Source organism: Bidens hawaiensis, unplaced genomic scaffold (genome assembly GCF_021521415.1).
Source record: "Bidens hawaiensis isolate Kalapana, Puna unplaced genomic scaffold, B.hawaiensis_p1.1 tig00003961_1, whole genome shotgun sequence".
In the NCBI taxonomy this organism is placed as follows: domain Eukaryota; kingdom Viridiplantae; phylum Streptophyta; class Magnoliopsida; order Asterales; family Asteraceae; genus Bidens; species Bidens hawaiensis.
Window position 1 is genome coordinate 2,151,931 of NW_027491228.1, and position 18,832 is coordinate 2,170,762.

At 36.1% G+C, this 18,832-nt stretch overlaps 1 protein-coding gene across 1 annotated transcript; it reads left to right on the top strand.

Moving 5' to 3' along the window:
- The first annotated feature begins 9,635 nt into the window (after nt 1-9,635).
- LOC143624754 (LOB domain-containing protein 3-like) lies at nt 9,636-10,457 on the top strand. Its single transcript, XM_077095302.1, has one exon. The coding sequence runs from the start codon at nt 9,765-9,767 to the stop codon at nt 10,455-10,457; it is 693 nt and encodes a 230-aa protein (XP_076951417.1). The 5' UTR covers nt 9,636-9,764.
- The last annotated feature ends 8,375 nt before the right edge of the window (nt 10,458-18,832 follow it).

Consider the following 18,832-nt stretch of genomic DNA (forward strand, 5'->3'; position numbering starts at 1 on the left):
GCCGTTCTCGCCCACGTTCTCGTAATTTCATCCTCTACCTCCTCATACCTGCAAACATATGAGTAACCATAGTCAACTAATTCCATGAAATTAAGTTGGTTAAGCCAATGCATTTATATCTTTTAACTCGCTTAACGGCTTCCCTACGAGTCACTCGTCAGACCTGTTCCAACCGAGCCTGAAAACAATACTGCTGATGCTAAGAGGATTCTTGGCAAACATATCGACGAATCTACAAAAGTCGCCTGTATTATGCTAGCCACCATGTCTTACGAGCTTGTTAAGGGCTTGGAAGATTTTGGTGCCTATGAGATGCTTGAGCAACTCAAGGGCATGTTCCAGAAACAAGCTCGTCAAGAACGCTATGACACCATGAAATAGCTCATCAGCTGCAGAATGGAACAGGGATCACCTATTAGTGCGCATGTCGTCAAGATGAAAGGGTACATCGAACAACTAAGAAACTTGATTATCTTCTATCAGATGAAATGGCAGCGGATTTCATCCTAAACCGTCTTCCCAGCTCTTACTACCAGTTCGTAATGAATTTCAATATGAATGGCTGGGTGAAGACAGTGCCGGAGCTTCATGGAATGCTCAAGACGGCTGAGATGAATATTCCTGCTAAAAACAATCAAGTTCTCATGGTTCGATCTACTGGTGTTGTCAAGCCTAAACCCAAGAACCGGGGTAATAATGGTAAAGGCAAGAAGAAGGTTACTTTTGCTGCCAGATCTGCCACCAACACTATCAAGGGTGTTGCAAAGGTATCACCACCGCCTCCTAAGGAGCGCCAGTGCTACAAGTGCAATAAAATGGGACACTGGAAGCGTAACTGTCCAGACTACCTTACTGAGCTGAAAAGGCAGAGGAACAATGGTGAAAGCTCCTCTAAAGGTATTTCCATTTACGTTATTGAACTTTTCACTATTTCTAGCAACACATGGGTATTTGATACCGGATGTGGTTACCACATCATTAATGTCTTGCAGGAGCCTGAATTTGGAAGAAGCTGAAACAAGGCAGCATGGAACTCATCGTTGGGGATGGGAAGAGAGTCCCAGTTCTTGCAACTGGCACATATCGTTTTGCTTGTCTATCTGGCCTTGTGGTTACTTTAAATAACTGTTTTTTTGCACCTGGTTTGACCAGAAACATTATTTCAGTTTCTTTACTATTTGAACAAGGATTTAAGTACGCTTTTAATGGTATTACTATTTCTGCCTACTTGAATGATATATTTTATTTTGAGGCTAAACCTCAAAATGGTATTTATGAGATTGTTGTTCAAATAAACAATAATGTATATAATCTTCTAAATGTATCAGATCTGGCATCACTGATACATTTCTATGGCATTGCAGACTTGGCCACATAAGCAAGGCATGAGTTAAGAGACTCCAATTTGAAGGGATTCTTGAATCCACAGGACCAGACTCTTTTGATGACTGCGAATCCTGCTTAGCTGGCAAACTTGCCAAAGGCTCCTTCACTCATAAGAATGAATGAGCAAAGGATCCGCTAGGAATCATACATACTGATGTATGCGGTCCCTTTAGAACCGTGTCTAGAAATCATGAAAGATACTTCGTTTTGTTTATTGACGATTATAGTTGATATGCTTATGTGTATCTTATGAAACACAAGCATGAAACTTTTGAAAAGTTCAAAGAGTTTCAAAACGAAGTGGAAAACCAACTCGGGAAAACTTAAAATGCTTCAATCAGATCGAGGCGGAGAGTATCTCAGCTCAGAATTTACACATCATCTGAAAGAGCGTGGAATTGTTTCACAGCTTACTCCACCCGGCACACCCCAACACAATGGCGTGAGCGAGAGGAGAAATCGAGCCTTGCTAAACATGGTCCGATCAAAGATGTGTAGAACTAACTTGCCCCACTCCTTTTGGAGCTTTGCCCTTATGACCGCCACCCGCATTGTCAATCTAGCTCCAACTAAAAAGGTAAGCAAAACCCCATATGAGATATGGCATGGACGTAAACCAAATTTGTCTTTCCTTAGAGTATGGGGATGTGATGCTTATGTCACTAGTGATTCTGATGATAAGCTTGATCCTTGCGGCGTAAAAGTTGTTTTCGTCGGATACTATAACCAAAACGGATATTAATTCTTCCATCCTGATACAAATGTGATTTCTATCAAAAGGAAGGACCACTTTCTCCAGAAGGAAATTCTTGATCGAAGAACTTGAGATAATATTGTCGATCTTGAAGAAATTCAATAACCACAAACTACCACTGAGAAAGTTGGAACGTCTGATCAACAAGTTGTTGTTGATACATCGAACATGAACACAAGCGTTTGCAGAAGTAATAGGACTCGCATACCAAAATCTAAATACCTATGGCATCTAGATGGTCCCGAGGTCCTCTTAGTAGCCGAGTCAAGAAACGAACCTACTAATTACAAATTTGTTATCTTAGATCCGAAATCTGAGAAATGGCAAGATGCTATAAACACCAAGATGCAATCTATGCGTGACAATCAAGTCTGGAACTTGGTGGAGCTACCCCCCGAGTGTCGGGCATTAGGGAGCAAGCGGATTTTCAAGAAGACCGACATGCATGTAAATGCACAGACTTATAAAGCACGGCTAGTTGCAAAAGGTTTTACTCAAACTCAAGGTATTGACTATGATGAAACCTTCTCGCCTGTTGTTATGACTAAGTCGATAAGAATATTACTTACCGTAGCAGTGTATTATGACTACGAGATATGCCAAATGGATGTCGAAACTGCTTTTCTTAATGGACACCTTTTTGAAGATGTCTATATGGTTCAGCCTGAAGATTTTTTCGATCCTAAATATCCTAACAGGGTGTGCAAACTGAATAAGTCCATTTATGGACTTAAACAGGCATCTCGCAGCTGGAATCTTCATTATGATGAGAAAATCAAAGATTTTGGTTTTATCAAAAATGAAGATCAGCCTTATGTTTACAGAAAGGCTAGTGGGAGCACTATATCATTCCTCCTGCATGTGGATGATATACATTGGAAACAACATGCCTATGCTTAAGGAAGTTAAGAACTGTTTGGGATCTTGTTTTGCAATGAAAGATCTTGGTGAAGCTGCTTATATTCTAGGAATCAAGATCTACCGAGATAGGTCTAAGCGGCTTCTAGGGCTGAGTCAAAGTACATACATAGACAACGTAGTGGCACACTTCTCAATGGATAACTCCAAGAAAGGAGCTCTCCTCATGGCTAAAGGAACCGTGTTGAACAAATCGCAATCTCCGGTAACGGACATTGAAACTAAGCACATGCAAGCAATTCCATATGCTTCAGCGATTGGTTCTATCATGTATGCAATGTTATGTACTAGAACTGACGTCTCGTATGCGCTGAGCATGACTAGTCGTTTTCAGCAGAACCCTGGCATTGCCCACTAGACTGCTGTGAAGAACATTCTGAGGTACCTGAAAAGGACCAAGGACATGTTCTTAGTGTTTGGAGGAGTGGAAGAAGAGCTCAATATAAGGTGTTACATTGATGCTAGCTTCCAGAATGACCAAGATGTTTCTTGCTCACAATCTGCTTGGATGAAGAAATTCATAGCCCAACTCGATCTGGTTCCAAGTTTTCAGAAACCGATCGGCCTAATCTGTGATAACACAGGAGCCATTGCTCAAGCCAAAGAGCTCAGATCTCATCACAGGGCCAAGCACATTCTAAGTAAGTCCCACCTTATTCGGGAAATAATGGAACGAGGAAGCATCATAATAAGCAAAGTGGACATAGATCAAAACCTAGCTGACTCGTTGACTAAATCGATGACTTAGGACAAGCATGGTTATCACAGGGATGCTATCTCTTAGATTAGCTAGTAGTTTGTTTTGATTTAGTATTTGGATGTGTGAACATTTCAAACAGTTATACTTTTAAGTTCTCTTTTGATTTAATGGTTAAATGCATATGTTGAATAATATAACTGTGTTTGGTTTTAATATGTTTAATCCGTGAATATTATATTCTAAACTATCCGTAGTCGGTCAGACTCGTGGGAACGACTCTGAATTAAGACTATTCTGACTTTGGACTCAAGGAGTTGACTTCTAAACTCACAGACCTCATTATGAATGACGTTGGATGTAACTCACATCAAATCATCTTCATGGATCTTAGTCTTAAGATGTTTTGATACTGGTATACTCATTTAGTATCCTTATAACTGAGATACATATGAGAACTTTCGTTTACTAAAGGCTATTCTTTGATCAGTGTCAATCACTGTCGCGTAACTGCTAGCTATAAAGGCATTGGTTGGGAATAATCTGAAGTTTAGTGGGTTTTGTATGTATTCAAGATGGGATTATGTACTCTTACATGATATGTAATAGCTAGACATCTTGGCGCCCTCGTTGATTCAAACTGGTGAAGTGTGAGGCCTCACCAAAACTTACTGTGTGCTTGATTGGACCACTTTGATTCTAGATCGAGAACTATAATGATTGAACGCCATATGAGATTTAATGTAAGACCCCGAATCCTGGGAATCCTACAGTTGGTAATTATATCCAAAATTCACAAAAATTTAAAACCGAAGCAATTTGTTTTATTCAAACCAATTCAGAGTAATCAACAACGGAAATTAACCAGTATCAAAAACCCCAGAAAACGGGGACATTTTCCCAAAGTTAAAATAAAATAAAATGTTTTGTTTTATTAGAAGTCCTTGACTAGAAATGCCTTCAACCCTCCAAGTAGTCTCCAGCACGTCCAAGCGGTAATCTCCAATCCTCAACCTGTAAATCAATCTAACATACACACAAAGTCAGCTTGAGCTGAGTGAGTTCAAGTTTTTCATAAGTAACATCCAATAAACAATTTAACTCCATAAATATAAAATGTAGGAGAAAATCATAAGTAATTAGATATATAACTCTCCTTGGTCAAGCCATAGATAAGTAAAATAATAAATAACTCTTCTTGATCAAATCATAAGTAATTAAGACTTTAAACAGATTTCTTGACCAAATCATAAGTAATTAAAACATTAAACATCTTTTCTTGATCAAATGCGCAACACGGGTCTCCTCACCCCAGGTCTTCCCCGAGTAATATATTTGACCCAGCCGCGATTTAACAAAACAACAAAATCATGCAACACGAGCCTCCTCACCCCGGGTCATCCACAAGTAATATATTTGACTCGGTCACAGTTTAAAAAAACAAATATCACGCAACACGAGCCTCCTTACCCCGGGTCATCCCCAAGTAATATATTTGACTCGGTCGCGGTTTAACATACCCAAACACGTGATACGGGCCTCCTCACCCCGGGTCTTCCCCAAGTAATATATTTGACCCAACCACGGTTTAACAAAACGGCGGGCCTCCTCACCCCGGGTCTTCCCCAAGTAATATATTTGACCCGCCGGGACATAAACATGCAACACGGGCCTCCTCACCCCGAGTCTTCCCCAAGTAATATATTTAACCCGGTCACAGTTTACCAACACATACACATTCACATACACACTTATAAACATCTAATTCAAACATTCAACCAAACCATATCATCACATTCAATCCATAAATAATGGATAATCTAGGAATCAATATTAGGCCTAATAGTATCCTCGAGCCTAGACCATAAATAATATATATAACCTTAAGGAATATAAGACCATAAATGAGTCTAAAATATCCTAACGCATAAAATATAAATCACACATATTTTCATAAATCCACATATACGAAAGAGGGTATGTAATACCATCCAAATAGTTGTAACAAGTAAAATAAAGTAAAATTGTAATACGGTGTGTATGCTAGCCCAAAACGTAAAAAGATTAAAAAGGGGAATCATGAACTCACCTGACACAAGGTATGATTTCACCACAAGCTAGAGGATCCCTACGTAGCCCCACAACTCAAACTACTGTCGGTTTACATACAATAAACACTATTGACATCAAGATGACTTGTTTATTCTATGAGACGTCTAACATGGTTCGAGTTACCTAAAGCCTCGACCTCATCAAACTCAATCACAACAGCCCCCGGGGCCTTACATTCACCAACACGACCCTTAGATACTCCCGGGAATAATGAATTTCCAAATTACCCCCGGAAGCACTAGGTTGCACCAGCACGCGCGTTTAAGAGTTGTTTAGGAGATTAACATCCAACTCAGGCCCGTGTGGACCCATTATGATAATTTTACAGCCAACAAGTCCACACGACGCTACACGAGTCAAATGGGTCGGTAACTCGCAAGTACAACGCACCAACTATTCAATAAACGCGAATGCGCGTCGTACCGACCCGTTTGAGTAACCGACAACCAATTCAGCCCCAATACTTATAAAAATCATTTTCCAACAGCCCGCACATTAAACCGAAGCTATCCTAACTGAATTGGTCATCACTTACTTTATCCCTCGCGTTAAACGCAACAAATCACCATTCTAGACAACCGAAAACTAGTTTTTCAATCTATCGACAATTGATCATTCAAACGAGCTTCATAGTCCACGATACTCAAGTATAACACATATGACATACCTAGGAAGATGACGGAGCAAAAACTCACTTCAAACAGCCCCGAAAAGAACACAATTGGACAGCCACCGGTTAAACCTAAAATGAACGTGTCGATCAATAACAAGTAAAACGTGTAGATTTTAGCATGCGAAGATGCATTTAATTACATATGATAACCTTTGAAATAAATTATAAATTTTTACCTGACTTTAATAAATGTCTTAGGTTTATAAAAATATTTTTATTATATTTTCCTAGTAGACACAAAAATCATAAAAATTCCTCCAACACAGAAAGGTATGTGCAGCTATTTCAGTGCGCAACAAAATGGTTTTATTTTTATAAAAATCATTACCCAGCCAAATTAAACAATTCCAATTGGGTTTGGTTCCTAACTCAAAATATTAACTTCCAGAAGTGGAACCAACCAATTTTAACTTGTCAAAAAAGAGTTATGATGTCGGGAAGACAGACCGGAATCCGTCATCCCGCATCAGCTTTGACACTCGATCTTATAAAATAAAAAAAAAAACATTCAAATCTCGTCCAAAAATTACGTATTATACCTTTTTGGAAACTAGACTAAAATTAGAACATTATAGAAACAATAATAGATCAAAAACAGTATATTTTCATCGAGTTATAGACCGAACAATAAACGAGTACGAATCTGTCAGAAATCATTATAACCAAAACTCAACCCTAACGACCAATAAGCGCGTTAATATGATCAATTAAGGTGTAAAAGACTCGGGGAATCATGGAACTAACCTTCAATTGAAGTTTCACGCCCTATACTTGGCTGCAAAAAAGAAAAACGATGGTGATTAGGGCTGCCATAGGTCCGATCGGCTGAAGTGAATGGGGAGGGGTTAGGGTTTTTATGTTTTATGTTATAATATAAAATTTTTCATCATAGCCCCTCCAAGTTGAAAGATATGGCGACTTGAAAGAAAAGTTAAGTGAATTTAACGCACCGGAAAGATGGTAAGGTCGCCGAGGAATGCTGAATAACTCCCGAGAAATGTACATACTTTACAAGCTTTAAATCTTTAAACCGAAAATTAACGGGCGTTACATTTAACCTGATCCATGTCTCATTGTTCAATTGGTGTCTCATACAGAAAGGATAGATGATAACGATTACCATAAATTCGTAATCTTGTAATAGTGTATTCCAAGATAGTTTTGGTTAATGAATTTAAAATGTTATAACCTGTTGGGGGCAGCTATGTGTAGCAAGAGCACAGCTGGCTATCAGTATTGAGTAACTTAACCGGAAACCGTCCAAGTGGGAGGCTGTTGGCATTATGGACCGGTTCGGGTAAGTCAATACGGTCAACCGGGTTATAACCCGTGAGAGTTACACCGTGAGGTAACGAACCATAAACCTGCTTAAGTTCATTAACCGGGTTAGACACTTTAACAAGATAAAATTACATGGAATGGGCTTTGGAGCAAGAAATGGACTTATTGGCCCATTGGGTTTATTACTAATTAGATTAGTTAAACCTAATTGAGGGATTATATAAATATAGGATATTTTATAACCTTAATCTTAATCCATAACAAGTCCATCTCTTTCCTTCTCCAACCTAACCGCCGGTCAGCACCATCACCGCCGCTGCTTCATCGCAGTTGCTGCCCTGCCACCCTCGCCCATCCAGCCTCCGCCGCCGGATCCTACACCGCCGTCGGAAACCGCCCAGCCGCAGCTGCTAGGCCGCCGTGCCTCCAGCCACTGCTCGGACCCCACCACCGCTGCCGAGTTGCCGTCGTGTACCGTCACCGTTGGTTGTTGATATCATTGTGTCACATAGCTCGGTTTGTTAGCCTTCGGTGTCTCAACCGATTATTTATTAACCGAGGTAAACTTAAATATATCATTATTTTAATTATATATTTATTGTTTGACTCGTACTCGTATTGTTAGTAACCGGATCTTGTCGGGTTTAGTTTCAGTGCTGATTAATTGTATACTTTCCGCTGCATATAATTATTAATTAATGAGATTAATTATTATTTGCCACGTTTATTGAACTGGTTTTAATAAATAAAATTTTTAATTGATCACTACTGAAACCCAACACATCGTTCTAATTCTGATTAGTAATGTTCATTATGCTTGTGTTTTCAAGAAAAAAAATTGAATTATGTATATCCAACGTGATTATAGGACAAGGACAACAGATGTTTATTAGATGTATTGTGAATAGTTTGTATGAGACGTTGTAATAATAATAACTTAGCATCTTCCTCTCAGCCGTTGGGTTTACAAGTATTTAGTTCTTAACTAATACACTTTCACCTAAACTTTGGTAACGCTCATGTATAAGCATGGGATCTAGCTCGTTTAGTAAAGAAGTTCCAATTTATTCTCAAGCTCGTTATAAACTTTATATGACTTGATCCCAAGTAGCTCACAAGCCAATTCGACTAGTTTACGCCCAACCTTTTAACAAACGATGTTATAGCTTTTAAACCAACTAATAATTAAAAAGATTTATGATTGTTAACATGTATTCATTTCTTGCCAAAACATATGTTGAACATACAAGTAAATATTTCGGCCTAGATTGCATTTGCTAAAACATAGGGGGATCAAGTTCAATTTTGGTTGAACATATGTTCAACGGGACAGTATTTAATCCTTTTTAATTAAATCATACCTTTTTTTTCTTTTATATCTTTATATATGAAGTATTTTATATAAATTCTATTACTAAATGATATCACAAACTGAATATTAGATAAATCATAGTTTGTTATCAAATCTTTATCAAATTTTAGATAAAAATAAACATATCATAATATCATATTCAAATTAATAAACATATTCAAATTTATTCAAAAACTTGAAAAATAAAGTTATCATTTAACTAATGAGATAATAAATAAACAAACAAATAAATAATGAATACAACATTCGTCTTCATGTGAAATACCTACAAATTATTCTCGATCTTTCCATGCTATCTCTTGGTATGTCTACTTCTCTTTTCAAGCTTTTTATTATATTCAAGAAACACCCTTTTCATTCTTTACATAAATAAATGGGTCACAATTATGTAAGGTATCTTGTTTACTTTTATGAAACACATATGGGTTCATGATCTTGTTTATATATAGATGTAAACAATCATATTTGTAATTTTTTACCCTAAATCTATCAATTAATATTCTTTCATTCAAAGCTTTTCTTGATTCTTGATTATTCATCCGGTTCTTGTTTTATATAGAACCATCACAAGATGCAGAAGAACCACAATGGTCCAACCACCAACCCAACCATTAGGGTTCTTGATCATGCACCTGCACCCTTCCCATCACCCCCACCCACCACCGGAGTCCCCGCATGTGCTTCGTGCCGCCACCAACGCAAGAAGTGCACCGAAAAATGCGTTCTTGCACCGTTCTTTCCTGCCGATAAAACCCAAGATTTTCAAGCGGTGCATAAGGTGTTTGGTGTTAGCAATGTGACTAAACTGGTTAAGGATTTGAGTCGAGAAGATGCTAAAAAGGCGGTCGACTCGCTTATCTGGGAAGCGAACTGTCGGCTTAAAGATCCGGTGTTGGGACCATTAGGGGAGTTCCAAAGGGTTTCTGAAGAACTTGGGGCTTATAAAACACAATACCAACAAGCTAATATTCATCATCATCATATTAGACAAGTTCCTATTACCCAAGGTACCGTTTTGTATGGTAATAAATCTGCGCAACAGCGTTTGATTCGATGGAATGGTGACAACAATGGGATCAACAATGGTTCCATGTTGGATTATATTCATAGTACTGGGATTGTTGGTGGTGGTATCGATAACTCACGTATGTTTAACTATGGATCTTTGCAAAATGCTGAGAAACTAAAGCAAGAAAGAGAACAGCAAGGTTCTTTGATTCATCCACCTCAACATATGATGAGTGAATTCAGTCCGTTTTACTAGCAAGGTATTTACTTGTTTGCCCTATTTAAAGATTATGGTTTTAAGTAGGGTTCTTTATTATTCTCTCACAAACATGTTAAACCGAACTGATCATCTAAGCAGTTTAAAACTGAACAGAATTACATATTAGTTTTCAGTTTAGTTTAAACCGAAACTAAATTGGCTTTTTTGGTTCCAAAAATTTAAAAACAATTCAAACTGTATAAACCAAGTAACAAATTAATAATGGTTATATATATATATATATGTTTTATCATTCAACTCAATTACAATTTTAATATAATCTTATCTGGCTAGTCCAACTAATTTAATGGGGAAAGTTAACGTACAAATGAGATTAGCGTGCTATTTGTGAGAATCAAGTAGCTAATTATGTAATTACATTAGTAAAGAGTAATTACATAAGCAATTATGTAATTACTCTATTTGATTCTCATAATCAACACGTTGATTTCATTTGTATATGATCAAAACCCTCCATTTAATAACAAACAGTGGTAACAAAAGTTTGTTAGGTTTGGTTGATAGTTTTATTATTCAACTCAATTACAATTTTAACTCAATCTTATCTAGCTAGTCTAAGGGGCTGTTTGGTAGCCTCTTAATGGCCATTAAGAGGCTACCTCTTAATGGTTCATAATCGCTTAATAGTTAAGAAGTAGTCTTAAGTCTGAACGGTTAAGAGGTAACTATTAAGAGATAGTAAAAAAAAAGGTTTTTTAAGGTTTGTTTGATTTGAACTGAATTTGACATATTTTTCCCATTGAAAAAATCTTCAAACGAAATAAACAAAAAAACAAACCTATGATAATAGTATTTGTTATGATTTTTTGGATATAAAACGTTTATATTTACTATAAGACCGAGCGTTATAGGTGTTAGCCTTTCACCTCAGTTTTTGGCACCAGTTAAACCATTTCAGGTATGGATGTGGACTGTGGAGGGTTTTAGTCTTAAAAAGCATTACACACTTTTGAAAGTTTTGTTAATGAAAACCTTTTTTCTCTTACAAGACTGTGACGCAACGACACTATTGATTACTAGCCTAACCCCTCCATAACACCTCTAAGATATGACTGGGTTTTTTTTTAACTATCCTCATTATACTCTTATCAATAATCACACACCATATATACCATATATGAGTCTTAACTCTTTAAGGTTCTTAAAATAGTCACACAAATTTTCTTTTAATTTTTCTTTGCCACCTATTTCAACACAAATTTGTAAATAAAACAGTTAAGCAGTTTTAACGGTTACTAACTGTTTGTTTATACGCAGGTCAGCAAACGACTACGTCCAACAATAACTCCAGTTACTTCATGGCAGCTTGGAACGCTTGGCTTATTGATTACCTTTTTTTTTATCATTTATTTCCTAGTTCTTTTGTTTTGAGTATACAAACGTAATATTGTGTCGTTCTTTAAACATCTTATTATTCCCTTTTCTGCCTAAGAAATATTAATTTGTAAATTACTTAAAAATCTGTTTTTTATTAAGCATTAAATAACTATAATCAAACTATATTTAGCTAGATCCATCTCATAATTAATGATATTCTATAAGTATTGAAAATAAAATTCAAATAACAGTGGAGCTTGAAGAGGAAACTAAATTCAAATAACAATGGAGCCTGAAGAGAAAGAAATATAAACAAAGGAAACCTCAAAATTAGGAAAAGATGTGATAAATAGTTTCAACTATATATCACCTATTAGCTCACCTATTAGCTGGTAACAATTCTAACCAATGAAATATTTATTGACAAAAGACTCACCTTTAAACATGTAATATTTTCTCTCAACGATCCCCGACTAACAAAGGTCATAACGCCATTAGCATGTTGATGTGTGGCATATTTGCTTGTCAAAATCCTCCTTATGTGTGAAATACGTAGCAATCTTCATTTCACAACACCATGGCAATGACCACCACCACCTGCCACTATCACCATCGCCGTCACCACCCCAACCACCACCACTATGGTAGCAGCCAGATCATAGTTGTTTGTTGACACGGTTGTGATCTTAATTTGTCATGTAAATAGCTAAACATACATCAAATTCTTCCACTATCAAATAAAAATTGACAAATCTAACAACGTAATGAACAGATCAAAGAAAATAATCAAACAAATGTCAACGGAAACGATTACCTTTGATGGGACACAATCACCGTTGACGCAAATATGACCGAAAGCACCACGCTTCTCAATGCACGTAGTTTTTATCCCTCTTAAAGCCGCCTTCATCGCTGCCACATATCCGCCAGGGCAGGTGGAATTTTTGGACGATGGTGATGGTGGTGGTAGCGGTGGCTGCCATGGTGGTGCAATACTGCAACGATGGCTATCACATTTTTAACAAATAAGGACGATTTTGACAAACAGGCATGCCACGTTATTAACATGCCAACGAAGTTAGGATTCTTTTAGCCAGGAATCCTTGGGAGAAAATGATAAAAAGGTGACACTGTCACTTAACATTTCTTTAGTTGGAACTATTGTTGGGTAATAGGCAATAGCTGAGATTATTTAAATTCAATTTTCTTTGTTATATAAACCCATGCAATTGACCACTATCAGATATAGAAAAAACCCACCTTTAACTTTTTGCATGGTATCAGAGCGAGATTACATCTGCTAACCAAAACCCTAATCGTCGTTCTCCAAGCTTAACGACATGGCAGGCGATGAAAAAACTCCAATGGATTGAAGACCGAAGGCGAGCAAAGTCCCTTACCTAGCTTGAACAACTAGGGTATGTTTGGCTGAAGGTAATGGAATGAAGGGGGAATGGAATGGGAGAAGGAATGGAATGGATCATTACCATTCTTATGTCTTGTTTGGTTAACTTATAGAAATGAAATCAATTATTAATTATTATTGTTTGGTATACAAAAAATTGTAGAAATGAAATAGAAATAATAAAAACACTTCAAAATACTTTTTAACCCAAAAAAACAGAAAAAAGAAAAAAAAACCTACAATGGCGACGGTGGTAGCTCCGGCGACGAAAATGGTGGTGGCGGTGGCAGTGGCGATGGTGGCGGCGGCGGCAGTGGTGTCGGCGGAGTTGGTGGTGGTGCCAATGGTAGTGGTGGTGGTGGTGGTTGTTAGGTGGTAGTGTTATTGAGAAAGTAGGGTGAAGGAGGAATGAAATGAAAAAAAAGAAGGGGGGTGGGAAGAAATGGTTTTGATGGAATGGGATTCCATGTGTAATGGATGATTCCATTCCATTGAGCAACCAAACACCACTTTTTTCATTCCCCCGTAATGAATCATTCCATTCCTACTGTCATTTCTACATACCAAACGCTACCCTAGTATCATTGGTTTCTAAGCATATTTGCAATAAAGAAATCTTCTGCATAAGAAAACATTGCACCTGCTACATTTCTACGAATATGACAAGTAGATTCCATGAGGGTAACAAGTGGTTTATTAATTCAAGTAGCACCAAACATATAACACACATGTTTGATTCGCCTTTAATAACAATAAAACCTCACAAGAATTGCCCGTGGCAATACCAAGTGGGGATTCCATAAATCTTTTTATGAAAAAAAATACGTATTTAAACATAAGAAATACATAATTTTTTGTTTAAATACATATTTTTTTCATAAAAATATATAATTAGTTTTTTTTTTTAAATTTCCAGGCCTAACAGGGTGATCTAGGCTGGGGCCGTTGTAACATTCGTTAAATTTTATTGTTTTTTTAAACCCGAAACTGACCCGTTTTAGTATTCGATGTGATTCGTTTAGTTATACATATAACCATATGTTACATATTTCGTATTCATATGTAATAGTTTTTATTTCCTAAAGTTATTTAATGATATTAATCGTTATATATATATATATATATATATATATATATATATATATATATATATAATTGCCTACCATAAAATCTTACTTGTCGCTCTCACGTCGCTCTCCATCCCTTCTAGAGCTACCAGATTGCTTGATTTTTGAATGGAGGCTTCTCATTGATTTAACCCGGTTTTAATTATCGCGGGTCTCATGGGTCACCAAACATGGATATCCGGGTCATAACACCTCTTACATCTGTAACCCTAAAAACTTGCCTCCCTCAACCGATCCTCACCCCCAAATCTATCCTTCGCCCTTATCAACCCGTGCTCCCTTCTCATCTGATTACAAACAAACCCTGTAGGGCTTCTGATTCATCATAAAACACCACCATCCTAAATTGATTTGTTAAGCGATCAATTGCTATTAAGATGCCGTCTATTTTACAACAACCTAGGTTGCGTCTCCAACAAATTTCTCCATTGAAGGTAAAAGTTTATTACGTTCTTATTTTGTAAGTGTATTTTGATCGTCTCTTTATGTTTTCTTTGGATTTATTAATTGTTTAAAGATTTATTGATAACCGAGTTGTTGTTATTTGGTATTTTGGTTGCAGGATTTGTGCTATAAATCTAATTAGTGAGTTTATTGGGTGTGGTTAATAGTAAACTAAATTGATGTAGGATGCAGAGATCACATCTGAAATCGGTCCTACAGATTACTGATGTTCAGATTGCGCAGACGTAAACTTCGACCGTTGATGGCGAAAACAAGGAGCGATAACCAAACCCAAAACCGAACGGTATTCAAAATTGAAGTTCTGGTTTTTGTAATGTTCATATATCTGGAATTGCAAATTTGGGTTGTTGTATATATTCATGTGAAAATTGGCATATTGAGTACAGTTGCTTCAATTGTGTGTGTTTTTAAAACATTGTACTGCTTTATGTGTAAAGTGAATGATTTGGTTTCTTCAAACAGGTGCGCGTTTAAAGAATGCATTTAAATTTGTTCTATGCGATGATTTTTATTTGAGAAGTGGCTCACAGGCCTGCTTATTTTGTTCCTGGTATGGTATAAACCAACATATTATAAATATAGTCCACATGACTCTTAAATGAACTACAATTTTGTGTAAATTCAATGTTAATGTGGAATCTTTTGAGGGAATTTTGAATTAGGAAGGTTCTTATGACTATTTTGAATTAGGAAGGTTCATATGGCCGTTGATCTTAAAGAATATGGAGGAACAATGGGTGTATGTTGATCGACTTTTATTTTTGCCTATATTATATTTCAACAAGTTTAAGCAAGGATTGACTTTAACTTTGTTTCTCAACAAGCAGATTGTAACCCTTGATGATGTCGCTGGGGAAATTGTTGTCGAAATCTTTTATGAGAATGACTCAAAGGTAAATATTAAAAAAATTCAAAATTTTATAAAGTTCACACTCCGAAATCGGAAATAGTTAAAGAATTACTTTATGTGTGGTCTATGAAGGGGTGTACGCTTAATGCATAAAAACAAGCGCCCGCGTATTAGACCATAAGGGTGCATTTTGCACTTAACTCTTAAGTAATTATAAGAAATTAATAAATGGTGTAGCCAAAATAATATATATGAAAATTTGTGATAATCACTTAATCATTAATCAATAAAAATATTTTGGCCATTTTTCGGCCTAGAGTTTTCAAGCCTAAATGGTAAAATCGAAACCAAATTGAAAAATTGAAAGCCAATGGATTTCAAAAACCCAAAAAAACGATTTTTTTGGTTTTTTGTTCGGTATGATTCCAAAACGACCCATACACACCCTATATGTATTCATTTAACGTGTAGATTGTTCTAGAAATCAACTTGATTTATTGTTTGCTTATTGTCATTGAACAACTGCATCAACTTTAAATTATGGACTTTTGATTTGGTGAGACAAGATTCTTGAAACTGCGAGACGCATGTCATAATCCACTTCAGCCCGCCTCATATACTTTTTTGTCTAGAATCTTCTACAGAAGGCCGATATACTTGGAAAGGGTTAGTCTGTGAAATACGTTTTTTTAAAGAATTTATTTTTCTTTTCATTAATATACCAACTTTTTGAGTAAAATATTTTTGAGGTTATATGCAACAAACTGACCAAACTTTGACCAATTTGGTTATCTTTTTAGCATTTCCTAAATATGAATAGTTTCAAATACGGGTCAACATGCAAATACTAGATGCAAATAATTTCAACAATTAGTAGCAGTTCGACTTGGTAGGAGCTGCTGTTCATTATGACATTTTTTATACCAATTTCGCAATTGCCGGCCTTTTGTCTGCCAATTACCAATAAATTTTGAGAATTTGAATTTTTATTCTTGCAATTCATTTTGGTTTCTTAAATATGTAACGATAAAGATGAAGCGGAGGTATGGCTTAGTGGCCTTTAAGCACTAATATCATGTGGCTGTAAGAAAAATTAGAGAACAGAATCAAGACGTGATGAAATCTCATCTAAATCTTATAGTTTGTAAGCATACAAACAAAGAAGCTACCCTTTAAGTTGTCAATTTGGTAATGTCAAAAGCTTACATAAGGTAGAAGCTCTAATCTTCAGATTTAATTTGCATTCATTGGTAGTTTAGAAAAATTCTTTAAAAAATTATAAGCGGGTCAATTTGATTGTGTCAATAGCCCACAGAAGGTAAAAGTTATAATCTGCATATTTATTTTGCTTAAAAAATTACAAACGGGTCAATTTGATTGTGTCAATAGCTCACAGAAGGTAAAAGTTATAATCTGCATATTTATTTTGCATTAGTGGTAGTTTAGGAAATATATTTAAAAAAAATTGCAAACAGGTCAAAATTTCGTTATGAATCAAAGTTAAACGGTTAGCTGCCAGAGGACATTTTAAGTCAAAAAAAATTTACAGCGACATTTGTTCAGGTTTGTGGTCAAAGCTGGTTTCATTTAGTGATATAGTCACATTGCATATTAATTATTAAAGGTTAATATGTGGGATTACAATTGAAGGTAAGGGGTACTTTCGGGACTTAAAATTCAACCTGGTTTCATTAGTCGTTCCTCAGTTACTGATTTGCAGATTTATGCAAGGGTTGTTTGGAATTGTTTTGAAAACCAAAGTATAAGGAAAAAAATAGCAAATTTATTTTGCTCTAGGGGCATTTCAGGTATAATTTGTTGTTGTCGTTATAAAAATGCATTCTGGGTCAAAATTGGTAAATTTTTTGGTGCATCTAAAATAGGGGTGTGCATGAGTCGGTTTGGGACGGTTTTGAGCCAAACCCATAACCATAACCGCTATGTCGGTTAATGGATAACCATAACCATAACCGACCCATTATGGCGGTTTTGGTTAATCGGTTTGTAGGTTATAGTGTGTGGTTATGGGTCGGTTAACCGTAACCAAAACCATGTGATTGAGCCTAACAATTTGATACCAATTATTACAAAAAAAACGACATGACATAATCTAACAAGGTATATAATCCATAATATTAATACCAAATATTCAAAAAAGAATGACATTATATAATCCAACAATGAAATTCAACTTAATTTGATAACAAACGTTGAACCAAAAACATCAAAATGATATAATCAAACAACATGTTTGGTGGAAATTAATCTCAAACATATTAAACATATTGTTAGTTAAATAAATGGGTCGGTTCGGTTATAGCGGTTTTGGAATTATCTTTAACCAAAACCGACCCGTATTTGGCAGTTTTTAAAAATTCATTAAACCGACCCATCGGTTATGTCGGTTATCGGTTAAAATCGGTTCGATTACGTCGGTTATGGTTCAGTTTAACGGTTATGGCGGTTAAGTTGTTTACCCCTAATCTAAAAGTGACCTAGAGTGATTGACTTGGTTAAAAAAAGCTGTTCCGTTACAAGGTAACATAATAACATATTCATGCACATTTGTGTTGTATCACATCAAAGTATGTTTATAAGACAAACAAAATAACTGTTCTTGTATATAATTCAAGTTTAAGCCAATTGACTAACCAATTTTTTAGTGTATTTGGTTAAAGAGTTTTAAGGGTTTTAAACCTCATTCATTTGAACACGATCAATTCATGCTCCCATTTGAGTGTATTTGTACATTTGTATGCTAAGTGTTTCACGTCCTATTGATTATACATATTTATCTCAAATTCTCAATAGATAGATCTTCCTTTTATGCAAGCATCACCATCTTGTGGCTTAAAGTTCTAAGCTACCATATATCTATTTTCTTGAATCTTGAATGTCATGCCCTATATCCTATCCTACCAAAGATGTAAGAAATAAGACATGATTTTGTTGTTTGTATAATTGGAATAATCAAGATAAGGAGAAACTTGAAAGTTCATAGCTACTTTGTCCACTAACAATATGTATCTTTTCATTTCTTCAGATACAGAGAATGACACATCGACAAAGAAGGTGGGCAAACATCCTGCGCTCAAGACCCATGTAATACACGTGCTTGGCTTGAAATGATAGCGGGAATGGATGTTTAATTTATATGCCCTCAAGCAATGTCAACATTCACATCCAT

Bases quoted from the DNA above. Each gene is read 5' to 3' on its own strand.
- LOC143624754 (XM_077095302.1), top strand. From the start codon at position 9,765: ATGCAGAAGAACCACAATGGTCCAACCACCAACCCAACCATTAGGGTT.